The 22041-nt window shown below is 45.6% G+C and overlaps 1 protein-coding gene across 1 annotated transcript; it reads left to right on the plus strand.

The window, feature by feature from the left end:
* Positions 1-407: 407 nt before the first annotated feature.
* LOC141075857 (uncharacterized) lies at positions 408-2195 on the plus strand. The gene is made up of 2 exons (XM_073563018.1): positions 408-708; positions 819-2195. The coding sequence occupies exon 2, from the start codon at positions 1054-1056 to the stop codon at positions 2161-2163; it is 1110 nt and encodes a 369-aa protein (XP_073419119.1). The 5' UTR covers positions 408-708; positions 819-1053; the 3' UTR covers positions 2164-2195.
* The last annotated feature ends 19846 nt before the right edge of the window (positions 2196-22041 follow it).

Here is a 22041-nt window from a genome sequence, read left to right on the forward strand (position 1 = left end):
ATATTGTGCCGCAGTGACTGTTGTCCTTGACGGCACTGTTGGGTTTCGTGCTAGGTATATTCTAGCAGGAAACCCAACAGTGTCATCAGGCTCTACAGTGACTGCTTTGAGTATTGTATTGCTATATTGTGCCGCAGTGACTGTTGTCCTTGACGGCACTGTTGGGTTTCGTGCTAGGTATATTCTAGCAGGAAACCCAACAGTGTCATCGGGCTCTACAGTGACTGCTTTGAGTATTGTATTGCTATATTGTGCCGCAGTGACTGTTGTCCTTGACGGCACTGTTGGGTTTCGTGCTAGGTATATTCTAGCAGGAAACCCAACAGTGTCATCGGGCTCTACAGTGACTGCTTTAAGTATTGTATTGCTATATTGTGCCGCAGTGACTGTTGTCCTTGACGACACTGTTGGGTTTCGTGCTAGGTATATTCTAGCAGGAAACCCAACAGTGTCATCGGGCTCTACAGTGACTGCTTTGAGTATTGTATTGCTATATTGTGCCGCAGTGACTGTTGTCCTTGACGGCACTGTTTTTTTTTTCCCAACAGTGGACAAAGTCCGAACACGTTGGCGTTCGATCAAGGACTGCTTCAACAGTGATGTTCGTGCTGAGGGCCAGGTTCGCAGTGGATCTGCGTCAAGGACCAGAACTAGATACCGTCACTATCACGCGTTGCAGTTCCTAAGACCGGTCCTTGCCACGAGATCGTAAGTATTATAAATTTTGGGTTTTTATTTTTATTAATCTGTGTTTTTCTAATCCACAGCTGATGCTTCTTGTAAAGGCATGGTAGTAATGATTTTCCTTTCTTCCACAGCACCTGGAGCAGCACCCTGCAACCTGGCCCTGGAGCGGTCCTTCCTCGGACGTCCTCTGACCCGTCCCAGCCATCCGACAGCTATGAAGCACCTTGCAGGTCAGCCACACACACAGCTGGTGACCAGGAAGCTGGGCCATCAGGTGTTCCCCTGTCCCAGGTCTCTGCCACTGGTTATGCGGGCACTACCCGCCAGAGGCAGAGGGCCTTGGACAGGAATGTCTTGCCCGAGTTTATGCATTTGAGCGAGGCCTTTAATTCCAGCCTCAAGTCGCTGTCCGACAGAGTTGAAAGCGGTTTTGCACTCATGGAACGTGGTTTTAACCACTTTGAACACCGCTTCAATTCTGTAGAACAGCGCCTTGACCGTCTGGAGGCCGACCTCAACAGACCAGCACACCATTTTTTTAGTAAGATTGAAAAGGGCATGGCGGAACACCTTAGTCCTGAGCAACAGCTGAATGTGCTGCAGGCCTGCAACAATGCTTTCTTGCAGGCTATGCAGCATAATCGGTACGGTCAGCAGTCAGTGGTGTCATTTCCACCTGTGCCACCATTGACTCGCTTCACCTCACTACCGACTTGTGCTGCATACCACTGCACGGACACCTCTATTCAAAGCCAGGACACCCACCGTTACACCACCACAAGTCTGAGTGCAGCTGGTCACTTCACCGACACCACCATGGCAAGTGCTGCTCCTGTCTGGAGCACCACCGCCACTCCCATGCATGCGTGGAGCTCAGCCACCACTAGGCAAACATGGAACAGCCCTGCCGCTACAACAACATGTAGTAGCCCTGCCACCACCACTCCGCAAACCTGGACCATCACTGCCGCCACCAGTCCTCCTGCAAGGACGAGCACTGCCAACCAAGAGCAGCATCAGCAGCCACCTCAGCAGCAGCCACCTCAGCAGCAGCCACCTCAGCAGCAGCCACCTCAGCAGCAGCAGCAGCCACCTCAGCAGCAGCAGCCACCTCAGCAGCAGCAGCAGCCACCTCAGCAGCAGCAGCCACCTCAGCAGCAGCAGCAGCCACCCCAGCAGACGGGGGACCTACACTCAATATTTGCCCCAAGTTCAAGGCGAAATCAATCAAGGCGGGCATTGGGCCAAAGTCGGTCCAGGCACACAAGCCTACGGCGACATGCCATTGCAACAAATGTACCTGAACAGATTTCCTCTCCTCCAAGTGTTCCTAGTTTAATTCCCTTAACTGGACTACCTTCCCCCACAAGTTTTGTTGCCCCTTCCCCTCAAACACCGTCTTCAATTGCAAGTGTTGCATATTCCCTGCACACCCCCAAATTGAAACCATCTGCCCCCAAACGCCGGAAAAAATAATTTTGTGGTTTATTTTTGTGATTAAAAATAAATTTACATTTGTGGTTCACCATTACAAAGTTTCATTAATGTTGTTTGCGCCGCTCACACACACTGATGGGTAAATACATGTTAAAAACCAACCCAAGGCCTAGTATAGTCATATGTGAAATAACACGGACAAGTATAGTCATACCAAGGCCTAGTGTAATAACTCGAGTTTTACCAACTTGGATCTGGTTTCATGAAAAACAAAAAGTTGAAACTTGTCTAAAAAATAAGTTTCTTTCTTAAAAAGTTTCACCAGTTTGTTTTTTGTGAAACAAGATGCTAGTTGGTAAAAATCGAGTTATTACAGTAGGCCTTGGTATGACTATACTAGGCCGTGGTATTTCACATGACTATACTAGTGTAGGCCCAAGGCCTACTATACTCATATTTGAAATACCACGGCCTAGTATAGTCATTCCAAGGCCTAGTGTAATAACTCTAGTTTTAACAACTAGAATCTGGTTTCATGAAAAACAAACTGTTGAAACTTGTCAAGTTTCACCAGTTTGTTTTTCGTGAAACAAGATCCTAGTTGGTAAAAATCGAGTTATTACAGTAGGCCTTGGTATGACTATACTAGGCCGCGGTATTTCACATGACTATACTAGTGTAGGCCCAAGGCCTACTATACTCATATTTGAAATACCACGGCCTAGTATAGTCATTCCAAGGCCTAGTGTAATAACTCTAGTTTTAACAACTAGAATCTGGTTTCATGAAGAACAAACTGTTGAAACTTGTCAAGTTTAACCAGTTTGTTTTTCGTGAAACAAGATCCTAGTTGGTAAAAATCGAGTTATTACAGTAGGCCTTGGTATGACTATACTAGGCTGTGGTATTTCACATATGACTATACTAGTAGGCCCAAGGCCTACTATACTCATATTTTAAATACCACGGCCTAGTATAGTCATTCCAAGGCCTAGTGTAATAACTCTAGAAACTTGTCTATTTATACACTACCACAATTTTAAATAAAAGTTGGAATTGAGCTGATTACATTCATCCACTCAATGCTGACTTGTATTCCCCATTGACTTTCATTGGGTGGGGTTGGGTTTTGAGGGTTGGGTTTTGAAAAAATCACATACTTTTTTTTCAACTAGTTTGACAATTTTCTCTTGAAAAAAATTGGTTTCCTGATTCATGGCCTGCAGCTTTGCTCGTTCCAATATATTTCACGCAGACTAGCAATGCTGCATTTTAACTCATATGTGTATTTACCTGCCCAGGTGTGTGAACATCAAAAAATTCAGTTATACATGGGAAGTTTTTTATTTAATTGGATTTTAAAAAATATAGTGCACTCAGTAATGGTATCAAATAAGGTTTTTTATTACCATAAACAAACAAAAACATTACACCATTTCATCTTGCCAGTGCACCCGTCCTACATCAGAAATAAAGTAGGCCGCAAATTGGTCCCTCATTTGGCCAACTTCAACGGATGACCTGAGAGTGTGCTGAGTGAATTCAGGCAATGGGTTAGGAGCATCATCGTCCAGTTCAAAGGTTGGGTGCTCTTTAGCCATCACAAAGTTATGTAGAACCACACAGGCCTTCACCACCTCATCGACTGTTTCAAGTTTAAGATTAATGGCCGTGCCCAGAATTCGCCATCTGGAGACAAGAATCCCAAAAGCACACTCGACAGTTCTTCTGGCCCTGGTCAGCCTGTAAATAAATATTTTTTTGGTGTGGTCCAAGTCCCGGCTGGAGTAGGGTTTCAGTAAGTTTCCGCACATTTGAAAAGCCTCATCGCCAACCATTACAAAGGGCAGTGGCGGAGCTTCGGTGTGAGGAAGAGGCCGTGGCATAGGGAAATTAAATTGGTTGCCATACAACCTCCGGCCCATGTCTGAGTTTTTAAAAGCCTGTGAGTCATTACCACGGCCAAATGCTCCAATGTCCACTGCTACAAACATACATCCGGCATCCGCAATGGCCATGAGTACTATTGAAAAGTACTTTTTGTAATTATAGTACTCATATCCCGTTCTTTTGGGTTTGATGATCCGTATGTGTTTACCATCAACAGCTCCCAAACAGTTGGGAAAATTGCATACTGTCCAGAATTTGTCAGCAATTTCCATCCACTTTTCAGCGGTGGGCAGGGGCAGAAATTCTGGACAAAGAACATTCCAGAGAGCCCGGCAGGTGTCAGCAACAATTCCAGACAAGGTAGAGATTCCAATACGGTACTGGAAGTGTAGTGAAGATAGGGTTTCTCCAGTCGCCAGGAATCTGTGAACAGACAAAGAAGTAAAATTAATATTTATGTATATTATTTTAAAAAACTATAAAATAAAATATTAGTACATTCACGAAAACTAATTACCCAAGGTTTTGAATACTAAATTTAAAAAAAACCCATCAGACTGCACCCCTTGGTTTAATATTACATACCGTAATGTCACCAGTAGCCGTTCCTCAGGAGGAATCGCACGACGGAGCTGTGTGTCCTGTCTCCGGATGGATTGTTGGACACGAGCAAGCAAATCCCTGAAACTTTCTTGGGACATCCGGATATAATCTATAAATTTCTCCGGGTTTGCCTGGAGCTCGCTGTAGAGGGTGTGGTATGCCCCACGGCTCTCCCGGAGTTCAACAATCGGATGTATCCACATACGCCGCCGCTGCCGTCTTCGCTCCCTCTCTCTCTTCCTTTGTTCATGGCAAGCAACTGCATACGCCTGAGCCATCGCGATGTCCAAATCCAAGTTGAAGTGAAAACTCTTCCAGCGCAGATCCATGGTCACGAGAAGAATCAAGCAAATGTGAAGAATACTGTAGACAGGGTCTATATATTAACATACCACACCCACAATGAAGTCCCATTGGTCTTGTGTGTTGTTGAATGTTTTTTTTTTCTTTTTTGGGGGGTTTTTCCAAAATCTGTAAAAAAACGCAAACGCACAAAAAACGCATACAAACGCACAAAAACGCTGCGTTTTTTTCCTGCATGCGCATTAAAATGCTTGAAAAAAACGCAGCGTTTGTATGCATTTGTATGCGTTTTTTCAATGCGTTTTTTTGCGGGAAAAATGCGCTGCAAAAAAAAGCAAGTGTGAAACAGGCCTTAGAAGTGCGCAAAGACCTTTAGCCGAGGGAAAAATCTGAGAAATTTGAATACCAGTTGCATGCTAAGACATTTAACCACCATGCACTTGCAAGCGTGGATGGACTACCAAAACTCACGTACCACATGTGCTACTGCTCCCAAAGAAGGTAGTCAGCAACGCAACATTGTTTCCCCCACTGTAAGTCCACTGGTTAGCACACCACCAGCAGCAAATGTTGAGTTGTCGCAAGGGCAAATCATTCAGGGAATCACACTGTTATTGCAACGAAAGACAGAATCTAGGCCATCAGAAAGAACACCAACTCCATCACCATCATCAACCCTCTCTCAGTCCACCATGTCCACCGCTACTTCCACCATATCCAGCTCTCAAGTCCAGCTCACTCTACCAGAGACTATGACTAGGACAAAAATGTACTCATCCTCTCATCCGCGTACAATGGCTTTGAACACCCACATTGCCAAACTAATCTCGTTAGAGATGATGCATTATCGGTTGGTTGAAAGTGCAGCTTTCCGCGAACTAATGGCCTACGCAGTTCCACGCTATGAACTACCCAGTTGCCACTTCTTTTCTCACAAAGCCATCCCAGCCCTCCACCTTCATGTGAAAGACCGCATTGTCCATGCACTCAAGCTGTCAGTGAGTGGAAAGGTGCACCTCACAACTGATGCATGGTCCAGTAGGCATGGCCAGGGCCCTTACGTGTCCATCACTGCGCACTGGGTTAATGTGGTGGATGCAGGGTCCACAGGGGACAGCGGTGGTGGCACAGTGCTGCCTAGCCCACGGTATAGGAAACAGTTGGCTGTAGACGTTTGACCCTCCTCCTCCAGAAGCGAAAGCTGGTCCACAGAGCGCAGTCGCACGAGCACTGCATCCGCAGTTGACTGTTGCAAACGAGGTGTCCCCCTATCGATCAGCTAGTGGAAAGCGTCAGCAGGCTGTGTTGCAGATTATGTGTTTGGGCGACAGACACACCGCAGAAGTACTGGCCGACTACTTTCAGCGACAAACTGAGTCATGGCTGGGCAGTCTACATCTTGAGGCAGGCAAGGTAGTTAGTGATAACGGCCGGAATTTTGTGGCAGCCATAGCCCTTTCAAAACTCAGACACATACCTTGCTTGGCTCATACCTTGAACCTGGTGGTGGAGTGCTTCCTCACTAATTATCCGGATTTGACAGGCCTGCTCCTTAAGGTTCGAAGACTGTGCTCGCACATCCGCCGGTCGCCGGTACACTCCAGTCGTATGCAGAAGCTGCAGCGATTGCTCCACCTTCCCAAGCACCGCCTAATGATCGACGTTGCAACAAGGTGGAACTCCACCCTGCACATGGTTGAGCGGCTGTGCGAACAAAGGCAGGCCGTAATGCATTTGTGGGAGGATACACGGGCAGGCACTTTGAGGGCAGACATGGAGTTGACAGGAGTGCAGTGGTAGAAGCTGAAAGACCTCTGTAAAGTCCTTCAGTGTTTTGAGGAATGCACACGGCTGGTAAGCGCAGACGACGCCATCATAAGCATGAGCATCCCATTTATGCGTCTGCTCATGCAAACTTTGACGCACCTTAAGGAGCAGGCGTCTGCAGCCGAGATTGATGAGGAGGAAGAGGAGGAGGGAAGCCTTGATGACAGTCAGCCATTGTCTGGTCAGGGAACTGTCGTGGACAAGGTTGAGGAAGAAGAGGAAGAGGAGGAGGATAATGACGGGGATGATTATTTAGGGGAGGAGGATGCTTCTCGTGGGGCAAGAGAAAATGTTGGCTTTGCAAGGTCTGGTACAGGGTTTGTGCGTGACTGGAGGGATGTGGATTTGCCAGAAAGTGCTCCTCCACCCAGCACTCGCAGTGCATCATTGACACCGGGAACATTGGCCCACATGTCAGATTATGCCTTGCAGATCCTAAAAAGGGACCCCCGCATTGCCAAAATGATGAATGATGACTACTGGTTGGCCAGCATCCTGGATCCACGCTATAAAGGCAAATTCCAAAACATCATGCCACAGGAGAACCTTAACCTAATATTGGCTAACAAACAAGCTACTCTGGTAAACCGGTTGGTTGAGGCATTCCCAGCACACAGCAGTGGTAATGGTTCTCACACGAGCCGTTGGGGCCGGGGGCAACTTGGAAGCGTTGTTGGTGGTGGACACATCAGAAGTGGCGTTGGAGACAGGGGTTTCATGACCATGTTGTGGACTGATTTTTCAAGTCCCGCTCACACGACTGGTAATACTGCATCGATTGAAAGTGACAGGAGACAGCACTTGTCAAGTATGGTTACAAACTACTTTTCCTCCCATATCGATGTTCTCCCTCACAGGTCATTCCCATTTGACTATTGGGCAGCTAAACTGGACACCTGGCCTGAATTGGCACAATATGCCTTACAGGAGCTCGCATGCCCAGCTGCAAGTGTGCTATTGGAATTAGTCTTCAGTGCTGCTGGATCAATACTGACAGAAAAAAGGACCCGTCTGTCGACCCAAAATGTGGATGATCTGACCTTCATTAAAATGAACCATGCATGTGTTTCCAAGGATTTTGTCCCACCTTACCCTGATGACACATAGGTTACCAGAAAAATTGTTTTCTTTGGTCCGCCTGTTCCTGGGACTTGACCAATTTCGCCTTTAGCAGCAGGTGAATGTCCCACATCAACATATGCCATTTTGTAAACCTCCCTAACTGGGCAGCCTCCTCCCCCCAATGGCCGGGGTCACCACCGAGCGCAGGCAACCGTGCGAGTGCCATTGCCCTGGACAAGTGGGTGGGCCAACTCGTGGGCGGGGGCACTGGCACAGGGTCCCTCATAGTGCAATCAAGTGTCTCTGACGATGGTAGTGCACACCCGCCGTCAGACACACCGCCGTACTATAAGGGGCCCAGTGCCAGTGCCGACGCCCACGAGTGGGCCCCCCTTGCTTGGGCAGGGGCCCAGCATTTGCAATGTTTACCTCTCCCTGCTCCTCCGCTGTGTAGTCTGGGCTGCCAAATCGATGGAACTGGCACTTCAAATTTGGTGAACTGATAGAAGATGATGGTTAAGACGTAGCTATGCCCTGTCCCGCTGGCCGGGATCCAGCTTCAGATGATCAATGGCTTCCATTTCTTATGGACATCGACTCACAATGAGATGCAGTGGTGGTTTCTCATCAGCTTTAACAGTTTTCCTACCCACACACGTGTGACATTCCAGCGCACATTTTTAAATGTGCCCTCCCTCTCATGCCAATCCAATTGAATTACCTACGGCCTGTGGCTTCTGTGTTTTGCACTCCAAAGTTATGTGACAGAGCATGATAGGCAGTGAGCACCATGTTTACATCTCTCCCTGTGATCAAAATTGGATGGATATGAGTAACGGCGATGGGATCAACGGTACTGCGATACAGCAACACTTTCTTCACAAAGAAAGGTTTTTGCTGTGTCAACACACTAATTAATTGAGGGTCAGTATCGCCTCTGAGAATTGTGACGGAAGTTGTTCCCGTGATTAGTAATTCGTAGATTTCTGCAATCACTAGACTTTAGGTAAATAATTGTATGCATCTAATTTCCTGTTGCAGAGAGTCTGGGCTGTCTTACTGAGACAGAAATATAAATGAAGATTTAAAAATACCACCAAAAGTGTATCATGGTGTACGCTTGAAACACATTTCCTTTTTTATAGTTTTTAGATTGTTGTGTAATCCATGCAGAGAACACGGAGATTTTAAATGTTTAAACTATGCTCTATATACCTGCTATCCAGTGATAATGTACCCTATCTCAACTTTGTACAATCTGGTCTAATCCATACTGGGCCTGAGACCGTCTGAGCCTGCCTCCTGATCGATACACATAGGTTTTTAATGTGTAAACTATGCAACATATATACGTGTTATCCGGTGAAACTGTACCCTTTATCAACTTTCTCGAATCTTGTAGAATCCATACTGGGCCTGAGAATGGCTGCAGAGCTGTTAAGCAAGCTACAGCACCTGTGGTTTGGACACGTAATGTTTTGCATTTTTTCTGGAATGGCGGTTAGGCCGAAATCAGGAATTGCTGTTGACCTGCACTTACTGGGAAATCATCGTTCACGGCGAATTATTGGAATCCCAGATCCCCATCACTAACGGTGTTCAGCGGGTTATCTGCACCTGTAAGCGACAAAAGATGGTCCTTTCAGTGTAGCGTGCATGTAGCCCCGGACATGGAAGGCCATGATAGCCCTGTTATTGCTCGATCGCGCGTGCCAGAGCCTCGCGTATCCCTCTAGTAAGCTTTACGCGTACCGCATGGGCGTGCCGGAGTCTCGTTTGTTAACGGAATAAAGCTGACAAATCGCTAGCACAACTACAAATGGAGATACCACACCACGCACACACAATTGACAAAGCTTTCAATGTGTGCATCTTTTTTTGAGGTGGCATGGTTGTGGTTTCCCGGGTGGAGTCCAATTAAGCCGCAGGCTCCACTCCTGGTGGTGCCCTTTTGGACATTCCTTTAAGGTTGAGCTTTACAATCATACTGCCCCCGGAAAGCAAACACCTTGGCTTCATGGACGCTGTTTGGACGTTCATGGGAATAACGCCGCCCGATCGCCAGTTGCCATAATTTATTGGTGGGAAGTACGACAGTATATGATCGTGTTCGTTTTCAGATTTTGTTTTTTTTGGGTTTGGTTTTTACATTTTTAGTCCAGACTTTCTTGACTTCATAAGGGCATGACAAGCCTAGATCTGTGTCTCCTCCACCTCCTCCTTTTACTCCTCCACCTCTTTGGTAAATGTAGTTGCCCTTTTCCATATGTTATTTTTGGCTTCTGAGCATTTTGTCGGTTTTGGGACACCTTTTAAGGTGTTTTGTAATTGTTTTGTATGTGTTAGTATGTGTTTGTGTTTGCCTGCCATTGTTTTCAATGTGGTTTGACGAACATTCGACGAACTTACCTCCTGTGCGACGAACCAAAACACGAGCGGGGTGGCTCAACACTACTCTTGATATATAGACATACATTGTTAATGTTTAAACTATGCTATATATACCTGCTATCTGATGATACTGTACACTTTGTCTACTTTTTATATTCTTGTCTAATCCATACTGAGCCTGGGAGTGTCTCTGTGTAACTGATGGAATATATATGGAGATTGACAATTATCCTTTGACTGAATAGAGCTGTACGCTTCTGATACAGTACCATATATGTGATGTTATTTTGTGTCTATTTTGTGCTAAATTTGGAAGTTTGGTGGAAGAGGCAGCGGACGTGGGCGTGGGGGGCCAGCTGGTGCTGATGGTGGTGGTGCATCTGCTGGTAGTGGCAAAAGCACAATAGCAGCTAAGGCAGGAGGTGTTGAGCCTGCGTCATGGTCTGTCTACGGAACGCCTGGAAGGCTACCTTTTCTGGGAGTAGGTTAACCGTTTTTAAAGCCGGAGCATGAGGAACTGATTTGGGCTTACATTGCCGAAACAGACTCCAGCAAATATGCCCTCCTCTTCTGAAGTTTCAAAAAATGCAAGCACTGAGTCGTCAAGTGCTGGCTCCTGGTCAGGAAGAACCCCTTTCCTTGTCTCCTGCACCCCCACCCAAAGTGAATGATGCAGCAGGCCACACTTCACATTAGTCCATGTAGCTCTTTCTATCATACCATGCATGGGTTATCAAGTCAAATCGTGAATTCCCCAGTCCAAGATGAATCAGAGATGGAGTGTGGGTGGCCAGGCAGGGCAGTGGGGTTAATCGGGTGTCTCCCTGGGATGTGTCACAGTGGTGGTGACCCGTTCCATGGCCCTGGGCGTCCATGCAAAGGGGTGAATTACGTTTATAGGTGAATGATACGTGACACCACCAGTGGTTTCTGATTAGATTGACCAGCGTTGCAGTGTCGCTTCTCTGGGACAGAAGTTGTGGCGCAGCTAAGATGTAGAAGCCCTGCACAGGTATGGCCATTGTTGCAGGGCACATTAAAGAGTTGGTAGATGGTATGCAGTGCAGGATGTAGCAGAGCCGTGCACCAGGCGCAGGAGAAAGAGGACAGACACAGTCATGCAGTTCCTTTACCTGTGCTTGGTAAGTGCCATCCAGGACCCAGAATACAGATGGAGAAGGAGTTGGTCAGCCTGGAAGCCAATTTGGAATTCTCGCTCTGCAGATAGGTAGTGTGGCCTCCGTTCTAGCGCTTATCTGAGGTACTCGCAGTGCGGTGTTCAATGAAGTTCCCCCCGTTGACTCTCTCTTGGAACTTTCTCGTATGGCAGGCAGCCGTAGCCTTTTCCTTCTGGCTCCCACATGTCGCTGCTGGGGCCTCCGAGCCTTTGTTGGGTACAGAGCATTTACAGCTGCTACTTCCTCCGGTTTCTGCTGCAGGAACGTCAGTGTCCCTACAAACTCGGAGACCGGAATCCGGACCATGCGCTCAAGCTAGGAGTGAGCCTTAACTCTGCTCATCCTCCAGCTCCCCTTCTCACATCCACACACTTCCCCTTCCCTTCACAGACTGCCCTAACTTACCTCCTCCCGACCACAGACAGCAGCTCCTCAGCAGTCATGTTCAGAGGTCTCCCTGCTGGCCTGGAGTGGGAAATGTGTTGTGTGTTGGTTTAACTGCTAGAGAGAGCCTTTGTTGCTCCCAAGCATGACATCACACTCCCTAGGAGGAAGGTAATGCCACTGTGGCGACCGTACTCCTGAGGTGCAGCTGAAAGTACAGGTTCGGCCCACCCGCCGTCAGACACACCGCCGTACTATGAGGGGCCCTGTGCCAGTGCCGTCGCCAATGAGTGGGCCCCCTCTGCTTGCTCTGGATCACAGCACTTGCAAAGTTGAAATACTTACCTCTCCCTGCTCCACCGCCATTATGTCTTCCGCGTTTCCTGACAGCGATATTCTGATCAGAGAGCGCAATGACATCACGTCTGTACGCCCAGACTAGTACAGGGATTCCCTAGCGAGGAGACTTATTTGAGGAGACTTATTTAATTGTTTTCAATGTTGGGACAGCAATTTTTGGGGAGCACTATACTCTGGAGAATGATATATGGGGCCCACCATACACTGGAGCATTCCAAAGGTGGACATCAGACACTGGAGCAGCATTTACAGGGCCCATTATACACTAGAGCATTAGAAATGGGGCCCATTATATATAGAGTATTATTTGGGCCCATAAGACAGTGCAGCTTCATCCATGGGGACCAACATATACTGTAGAATTATGTGGAGCTCATCATATACTGTTTCAAACATTATATGGGACCAATGATTCTGTATGGTGAAATATATGGGCCTCATTACTCTGTATAGCGCACTATGCGGTGGCCATAATACTGGATGGCGTAAGATACTGTCCGTTTTTGGAGCTATTGGAGAATTTAAAATGGATATCAGTCATGAGATGTAAAAAGTGAAGTATTTTTCATTGTACTATACCGCTATTTCTCTGCCGTATCGGAGCATCATGAGTTGTGCTATATGTTAAAGGGGCGCTCTTTGGCCCAGGGCACATGAAAACCTGGAGCCAGCCCTACCCCCCCACAAATTTAGCCAAATAACCCCCATTTTTTAATGCGTAACTATTATTATGCAGTAAATTAAGGTTGAAAAGCTTCATTAATAAGATTTGATGTTTTTGGCATTCAAATTGGCACTGTAGGTGTGTTTCCTGGCCTCCACTTCTTGCCGACTTTGCTTCCCCATTGACTTGCATTGGGTTTCGTGTTTCAGTCGGCCTTCGACTTTTCACAAAAATCGGCCGATTTCGTTCGACCCGACTTTTGCGAAAGTCGGGTTTCATGAAACCCGACTCGACCCAAAAAAAGGCAAAGTCGCTCAACTCTAATGACAGGACTTTTACACAGTTTTCTCTTGCAGACAGGACCGAGTACCTTCGCTTATTGACTTTCACCGTCGAAGTGTACTTTGTGGCTCTCCCACCGTGGCTGCCCTAGGCCAATCCACCACCGCGTTTCACCCTGCAAAGTCCACCAAATTACAGGTCCTCACAGACCGTCTCTGCCTGTGACCAACGTCCTTAAGGGTCACCTCCCATAACCGTATCTGCTGTCCAAGCTCTCTGAGAGGTCTCCTCTATTTAACAGACCCTCCTTCCTTGTGAGCTCCCCTGGCTGACTGACCTTCCAGAACCTTCCATCTGCTTTTTATCACCTTCTGCTCTGGTAACTCCGCCCCCCATGACTCAACGGTTTTTCTAGCCAATGGCTGGTGTTCAGTCCTAACCTATAACTCTCCACTGCCCTCTAATGGTCAAACCCCAACACTACGCTTCGTTCTCTTTATCTACAGCTGTTTTCCACCTCTCACTCCTACACTGCCTTACACCCTTTGCCTTCCTATTACAGACAGGTTCGTCCGTCAGTTCTCCTTCCCTACAAGTGTGCAGTGTGACAATCCTTAATACACCCATCAATTACACAGGAAGCGTTTGGACATTCCTGTATGCAGGGCAGCAGTGACTCGAGACACAATCTTGATGGATAACAGCCATCTCCCTCATATGGATATGATGATGATGGCTCCCGAGTCCTTCAGAATTGCAGCGACATTCGATAATTGTTGTGGAGAATCAAAGCTGATGACATCCTCAGAAGCTCATTATAATTACACTCTGTTATAATGGCAATCAGACAAGGTGAATAACAGCCGCTGCAGGTCTTTTAGATGCCGGTATCATCCCTAAAGAAATAATCAGTAGAGGCTGTCAATTTCAGCATGCAGTCTGTGACCTACTAAAGCCTGGCCAACTCTGATTCATCCTCATTTTACCTATGTTATTGGGTCGCCCTCCCAGGGCTGTGAGGTACTCGGTACCGGGCCTGATGAGCTTCAATGGGAGATGTCACGGCAGCTGGGACCCGGCCCGTGGCCCTGGGCGCCCATTGTAAAAAGAGTTGTTGCAGTGTGCTTATGGTGATGAAAGTTTATAAGTGATTTGTGATGCCACCTGTGGTGTTCGGCAATAGAGATGTAAGCCGACGCTGAAGACAGATCCTCTGGGACAGATGGTGTGGTGCAGCAATGATATTATAGCCCTCCACAGGCAGGGCTGGAGTCCCAGGGCAGTGTAGGTGAAGTGACACATAGATGGTGTAGTGTCAGGCGCAAGTGATGTAGCAGTGCTGGGCAGGTTGGTGCAGGAATAAGTGGAGAACACCAGGGCATGTAGTTCCAAAGCTTTACTCACAGTCTGTTGCAGGTACAGGTGCCCGCATCCGTGCCGTGTCCTCCAGGTCAGGAGCTCAGCCAACTTCCAGGCAAGATGAAGTACTGCTTTCCAACACTCCGCCAACATATGTGCCTTTTCTGAACGTCTCCTCTTATAGCGCCTTTGAACGAAGTACTCCTAGTACTGAGTTACACTGGAGTTCCTCAAGTCAGATGTTCCTATGAAATCTACTTGTACGGCAGACAGCTGTAGCCTGCTTCGGGGACTCCTTGCTACTAAGTCCTGGCTCACTAATATGTTGCTGTTGTGCCCCCAAGTCTTGTGTGGGAATAAAGTGGTCACGACTTCTATTCCTCCGGTGTCTGCTGCAGGACCATTAGTATCCGTACAACCTCGGGGACCGGAATCCGGTCTTGCGCTGTGAACTTGGGAAGGTTTCTTCCGACCCTGTTCCTTAGTTCTCCTATTCTACTTATGTTCCGTGCTAATCCTGCTTTCTTTTGGAGAATCAAGCTTCCTTTCTTTGTCTCTTTCCTGTGCCAGCAGACCCAGATTACTGGCCGTAATGGCACAGCATTTATTAAAAATATATAGAGTAGGACCCCCCATATGAGATTGCCTTGGCGCGGCGGGGTGGCTCAATTGAATTGATCAATTTTTTTGCTAAATATCTCATTTTTGAATACAGCTAGACATTATGTGCATATGCACTCCAATTTATGCGTTCTAACCTTAAGCAGTGCTGGCTTCCCCCCCTATTTTCTCACTGTGGCCTGCTGCAGCACTTCCTTCTCCCATCCCTCTCCCAGGGATCTTCTCTGTCTCACTCTCTGTGCTTCTACATCCTCACTCACTGACTGAATGAATGGCTGACTGACTGACTCAACTCTTCCCACTCTTTTAAGTAAACTAAACTCCATCCACCTCCCAGCACATTTAGTGTTCCAAGCAGGGAGCCACCAAGGGGTGCTATGCTACACTTCAAGTAGGGAGCCGCCAAAGGTGCTTTGCTACACTACTTACCTGGATGGTGGGGTACCACACCTCAGGAGGAGGTGCAGTACCTCTGTGGCGACTGAACCCTCAGGGGCGCCACATTACATTGCTTTATTAACATTCTTCTTATCATGTCCTCTACTAAAGTTACGTCCAGAGCTGTAGTCACAATTCTGTTGAATGTCTTTAGCACTGCAGTGAATAGCAGATTTTTAGCAGCTCTGTCCTGACTCCGATGGTTTTGGTGGAGACTTTAGGGCTCATATCACCTCCCTTTCTCTTATAGCGAGAGATAATCTTTACTAGAGCGTGGAGTGTTTTCTGTGGGATTACAGGGGAAGTCGCGGATTCCTGTCGAGCTTAGTACCATTCTTCAGCCCATCCACCCTGGCCTCTGACATCACATTATTACTTCCTCGTACATGGCGATAAGTCTACAAGCATTCGGCCCTGTAATCCTGGGATCACCTAAGATTACGGAGAATTCATGAATCTTCAAAATCGTCAGTGTCTGGGAAATATAGAATTTCTACACTTCGCCTTTGAAATGCGGCCAGTGGGAGCCTCGGCCAAAGAGTTATCTCTAACCAAACCCCAATTCCTCCCTCCATTAAAGGGAATCTGTCACCTATTATTTGGGCTATGAGATGCGGCCACCGCCATCAGAGGCTTATCTACAGCATTCTATAATGCTGTAGATAAGCCCCCAATGTAACCTGAAAGAGAAGAAAAACGAGTTATATTATACTCAACCAGGGGCGGTCCGGAGGGTGTCCCTGTCCGGCGCCTCCCATCTTCTAGCTGTGACATCCTCTTCTTTGATTCCCAGGGCAGAGCAGAGTACTGTAGTGCGTAGGTGCTGGACCAGCTGTGACGGGAAGCAAAAAAGAGGACGTCATCGCTACAAGATGGGAGGTGCCGTAACGGACCACCCCTGGGTGGGTATAATATAAGTCGTTTTTCTTCTCTTTCAGGTTACATCGGGGACTTATCTACAGCAATACAGAATGCTGTAGATAAGCCCCTGATGGCTGTGGCCGCATCTCATAGGCCAAAAAAAGGTGACAGATTCCCTTTAATGAAAGCTGAAATATTGTCCTTTACACTGGAGGGTAGAAACCTAATCAGTACAGACAGATCATAGCCCAGTGAGATTGTCCAGTCACATGATATTGATTACCTATCCATACCAATATAAGATCAGTGGGGGGATCAGGACCCCCATCAAACAGCCATTATTAGTTCTGGTGGAGCCACGATGTTAACATTGGCTGGAGATGCCCTTGCTGAGTACTGTGGATCTACATCTAGGCATGCCATCACAGCTAATAGGTGTCAGACCTCCATCAAACTAATATTGATGACCTATCCCAGGGAGAGGTCATGGATAATAAGTGATAACCAATTTAATGCATAAGCCACACCACATGGTGAAATCCTAATGGGGTAATGCATACAGCACAGTTATAATACTAATTGTTCACAGAACAGAGATAATGTGCAGAGTGATGTCACAATACCAGCATAAAGCACATACAGGAGTTGTGACACACAGGGTTAGTAATCTCAGTGATATCACGGTAGAGAGATAATGCACACAGTGATGTCAAATCAAAGGGATGCTAAGCATAGTGATTAGCCAGTATCCAGGATAATGCATTCAGCTATTTTACATTCAGGTGTAAGGATATGTGCACACGTTGCAGATTTGCCTGCAGAATTTTCTCCACAGAATCTGCATCTCTTGGCAGAAAACGCAGGTAAAAATCCACGTGTTTTTTATGATTTTTTTCATGCAGATTTTCCTGCATTTTTTTCATGTGGATTGTATGCGTTTTTGTAAGCTAAATAAAGATATGTTACTTAACAGAAAAAAAAAGATTTGTGATGTCATTTCTGTCCAACCTCCTCTTTAACATTTGTCCAACCCACACTCCATTACACATGCAGATAGACAGACAGAGATAGATAGATAGATAGATAGATAGATAGATAGATAGATAGATATGGGATAGATAGATAGATAGATAGATAGATAGATAGATAGATAGATATGGGATAGATAGATGGATAGATAGATATGGGATAGACACATACATATGGGATAGATAGATTGATATTGGACAGATAGACAAATAGATAGATATGTGATAGATAGATGGATAGACAGATAGATATGGGATAGATCGACAGATAGATAGATTTGGGATAGATAGATAAATATGGGATAGATAGGTCTATAGATAATATCTATCGATCTATCTATAGATCTATCTATCTAAAGATCTGTCTATCTGTCTATCTAGCTCATTCCATCTATCTATGTCTCATTCCTTCTATCTATCGCTAGATATATCTATCTATCTATTCTTCCACTGAATTGGAGGAGTTCCATATTTTTCTTATTGGCCTAAATAGGAATATTCAGTTTACATTGACATCTTCTGCCATGGAATTGCAGTTTTTGGATGTTTTGGTTAGATTGGAGAATAACCGTTTTTAACAGAGGTTTTTGTAAAAAAAACAGACAAAAATAATTTATTGAGATATGATAGTCATCACCCTCGTAGAATGGTGGAATCACTACCCTATAGCCAATTCCTTTGTGTTAAAAGGATAGTTAATTACGGAAAAAATCTTGATGTCTCATTGGAGAATATGTCACAGAAATTTTTGGAGAGACGATATCCTAAAAATCTTTTGAATAAAGAGAAGGTAAAATTCAGGATTCAGGGACGAGAGTCTTTTACATAAAAGTGGAGTACAACAAAAAAAATGTTTGATAGGATCCCTATGATAACTTTTTGCAATGAAAATACATTTATTGTAGATATAGTGAAGAAGCATTGGCCAATGTAAGGTAAGTGTTTGCCTCAGGTCAAGGAATTTTTGGGACCTCCACTAATCTCTATATATAAAAATGAATGTGTGTGTGTGTATCACCAACCAATCACGAAGCATCTTTCATTTCACCAGAGCTGTTCAAAAGAAGCTGATCTGTGATTGGTTGCTATGACCAACAGTTTTCCCACTTGACAACACCTCAGCAGACACTGACATGGTGGGAGAAATATAGCATCCCTGGGAACATAAGCTTCCAGCTATTGTCTGCCCCCTGAAAGGAGCAGAGAGCACATGACAGAAATGAATCCTCCCTCCCGTGCCCATATATCCCATGACGGGATGATGTGGGATATTATGGGTAGTAGTCCAGTGGCTCTGGCTAACGGGTCAATGTGGGATATTATGGGTAGTAGTCCGGGAGCTCGGGCTGACGGGATGATGTGGGATATTATAGTGAATGTGGCTATGCGGAATGGGCGGGGCTCTACACTCAGCTTTATATATATAGATATAATCATTATAATTTGTTATAACTGACACACAGATCTACATCTCTGGACCAGATATCACCTCCCTACTAAACAGAATCCCTCAATGTCTGTCTGCTATTTCATCCTTCTTCTCCGCTAGATTTCTAAAACTTAATATGGACAAAACAGAATTAATCATCTTTCGCCCATCTCACGTGACCCCCCCAAGAGACCTATCCATTACAGTAAACGGCTGCCCACTCTCTCCAGTCCCACAATCTCGCTGCCTCGGGATTATCCTTGACACTGATCTCTCTTTCAAACCACATATCCAAGCCCTTTCCGCTTCTTGCCGACTTCAACTCAAAAACATTTCACGAATCTGTACATTCCTCAACCAAGAATCTGCAAAAACCCTAGTCCATGCCCTCATCATCTCTCGCCTTGACTACTGCAACCTCCTGCTCTGTGGCCTCCCCTCTAACACTCTCGCACCCCTCCAATCTATTCTTAACTCTGCTGCCCGACTAATCCACCTGTCCCCCCGCTATTCCCCTGCCTCTCCCCTCTGTCAATCCCTGCACTGGCTCCCCATTATCCAAAGACTCCAGTTTAAAACCCTAACCATGACATACAAAGCCATCCACAACCTGAGTCCTCCGTACATCTGTGACCTAGTCTCCCGGTACTTGCCTGCACGAAACCTCCGATCCTCACAAGTTCTCCTTCTCTACTCCCCTCTTATCTCTTCTTCCCACAATCGCATACAAGATTTCTCCTGCTCATCCCCTCTACTCTGGAACTCTCTACCACAACATATCAGACTCTCGCCTACCATGGAAACCTTCAAAAACAACTTGAAGACCCACCTCTTCTGACAAGCCTATAACCTGCAGTAACCACCGATCCACCAAACCGCTGCACGACCAGCTCTACCCTCGCCTACTGTATCCTCACCCATCCCGTTGTAGATTGTGAGCCCTCGCGGCAGGGTCCTCTCTCATCCTGTACCAGTCGTGACTTGTATTGTTTAAGATTACTGTACTTGTATGTATAATGTATACCCCTCCTCACATGTAAAGAACCATGGAATAAATGGCGCTATAATAATAAATAATAATAATAACCAACCGTAGTTAGTTACTATGCCCGGGCAGCGCCGGGCTCTTCAGCTAGTCTCATATAAAAGAGCAAAAAGTATAAGGAATAAACTCATTTGTGCGGATGTAGGCACACTATAAACCTCTATACAGTCTTCTCTGACAGGTGCAGTTAAAATGGGTTGTTTTCCCTGTCTTAGCTGTATTAACTGTTCCTACATGATTAAGGGTGATAATTTTAAACATCCAATCACACAAGAAGTTTTTGCATTAGACAATTTCTTACCTGTACAACTGACTTTATCATTTATTTGTGGATATGCCCTTGTAAATTATTATATGTAGGGGAGACAACATGTGATTTAAAAACTAGGTTGAATCAGCATCGTTATGCAATACGGAAAAAACGATTAGACTTACCTGTATCACAACATTTCACTGAGTCTAGACATTCTGAAAGATTTGAAATTTCGGATAATTTACCATATTCCACCATTGCGAAGTGGTGGTGATAGGGTTAAATTGCTTAAAATTAAAGAGTTAGAATGGATTAGAAGGCTGAATACCCTGTAGCCCAATGATGTAAATGTTGATTTTAAACTTGGGATAACATTGTGATCTTATGTGGTTTACTTTTTATGACTGCTATTGTGATCTTTTTGCTTCATTTGAAGTAGTGTAGTTTGGTAACCTTTTATTTTAATTTTTAGATCATATCGTGCCAGAGGTCATCAATAGAACATGACAAAGGTATCCGCGACTCATGTGAGCTTCAGATAAATGACCCAATACCATCCCCACACCCCATAATTACCTCCCGTATCCAACCCCAGATCCCAATAAAAGACAAAGCCAAAGTTGGATTAATTGGCCACAGCAGCTATTTATTATCATTAATGTACAACAATTTTAAAACAGTTCCCTCCCAAAAGGGGTGGGTGGTCCTCGAAGCCCGAACCCTTGTAAACCGTAAATAACCACAACTTCCACCTTGGCCCCAGGTTAAGTCTTATAGAATCATAGAATCGCAGAGTTGGAAGGGACCTCCTGGGCCATCTTGTCCTACCCCCTGCTCAAAGCAGGATTCTCTAAATCATCCCAGTCAGATATCTGTCCAGCCTCTGTTTGAAGACTTCCATTGAAGGAGAATTCACCACTTCTCGTGGCAGCTTGTTCCACTCATTGATCACTCTAACTGTCAAAAAGTTTTTTCTAATATCTAATCTGTGTCGCCTCCCATTCAGTTTCATCCCATTGCTTCTAGTCTTTCCTTGTGCAAATGAGAATAAAGTTGATCCTTCTACAATGTGACAGCCCTTTAGATATTTGTAGACAGCAATTAAGTCTCCTCTCAGTCTTCTCTTTTGCAAACTAAACAATCCCAAATCCTGCAACCTTTCCTCATAAGACAGGTTTTGCAGACCGGTCACCATTCTGGTTGCTCTTTTCTGAACTTGCTCCAGTTTGTTGATGTCTTTTTTAAAATGTGGTGCCCAAAACTGAACACAATATTCCAGATGAGGTCTGACCAAAGAGGAGTAGAGGGAAATAATGACTTTACGTGATCTAGACTGTATGCTTCTGTTAATACATCCTAGAATTGCATTTGCCTTTTTTGCTGCTGCATCACACTGTTGACTCATATTCAGTCTGTGATCTATTAGTATACCCAAGTCTTTTTCAGATGTGCTGTTGCTTAGGCCTATTCCTCCCATTCTGTATATGCTTTTTTCATTTTTATTGCCCAGATGTAGTACTTTGCATTTTTCCCTGTTAAAAACCATTCTGTTAGTTGCTGCCCACTTCTCCAGTTTATTTATATCTTTTTGAATCCTCTCTCTCTTCTCTAGTATTAGCTATCCCTCCTAGCTTTGTGTCATCAACAAATGTAATCAGTTTACCCTCAATTCCTTCATCTAAATCGTTGATAAAGATGTTGAACAATACAGGGCCCAGGACAGAGCCCTGTTGTACCCCACTTGAGACATTCTTCCAACTGGATGTGCAGCCATTTACGACCACTCTTTGGGTCCGATCACTAAGCCAGTTATGAATCCATAGGCACCAGATCGGGGATAGGTAGTAACCAACCTGACCAAAACCAAAACCCATTAACGGGCACACCAATTATCCCTTCCGCGGGATTGTAAATACCCAGTCCACTTGTCCATTGAGGG

The sequence above is a fragment of the Dendrobates tinctorius genome, unplaced genomic scaffold, assembly GCF_039654945.1.
Source record: "Dendrobates tinctorius isolate UK_male_01 unplaced genomic scaffold, ASM3965494v1 ptg000377l, whole genome shotgun sequence".
Lineage (NCBI taxonomy): Eukaryota > Metazoa > Chordata > Amphibia > Anura > Dendrobatidae > Dendrobates > Dendrobates tinctorius.

Excerpts from the sequence above, each read along its gene's own strand:
- LOC141075857 (XM_073563018.1), top strand. The coding sequence starts at position 1,054 with ATGCATTTGAGCGAGGCCTTTAATTCCAGCCTCAAGTCGCTGTCCGAC.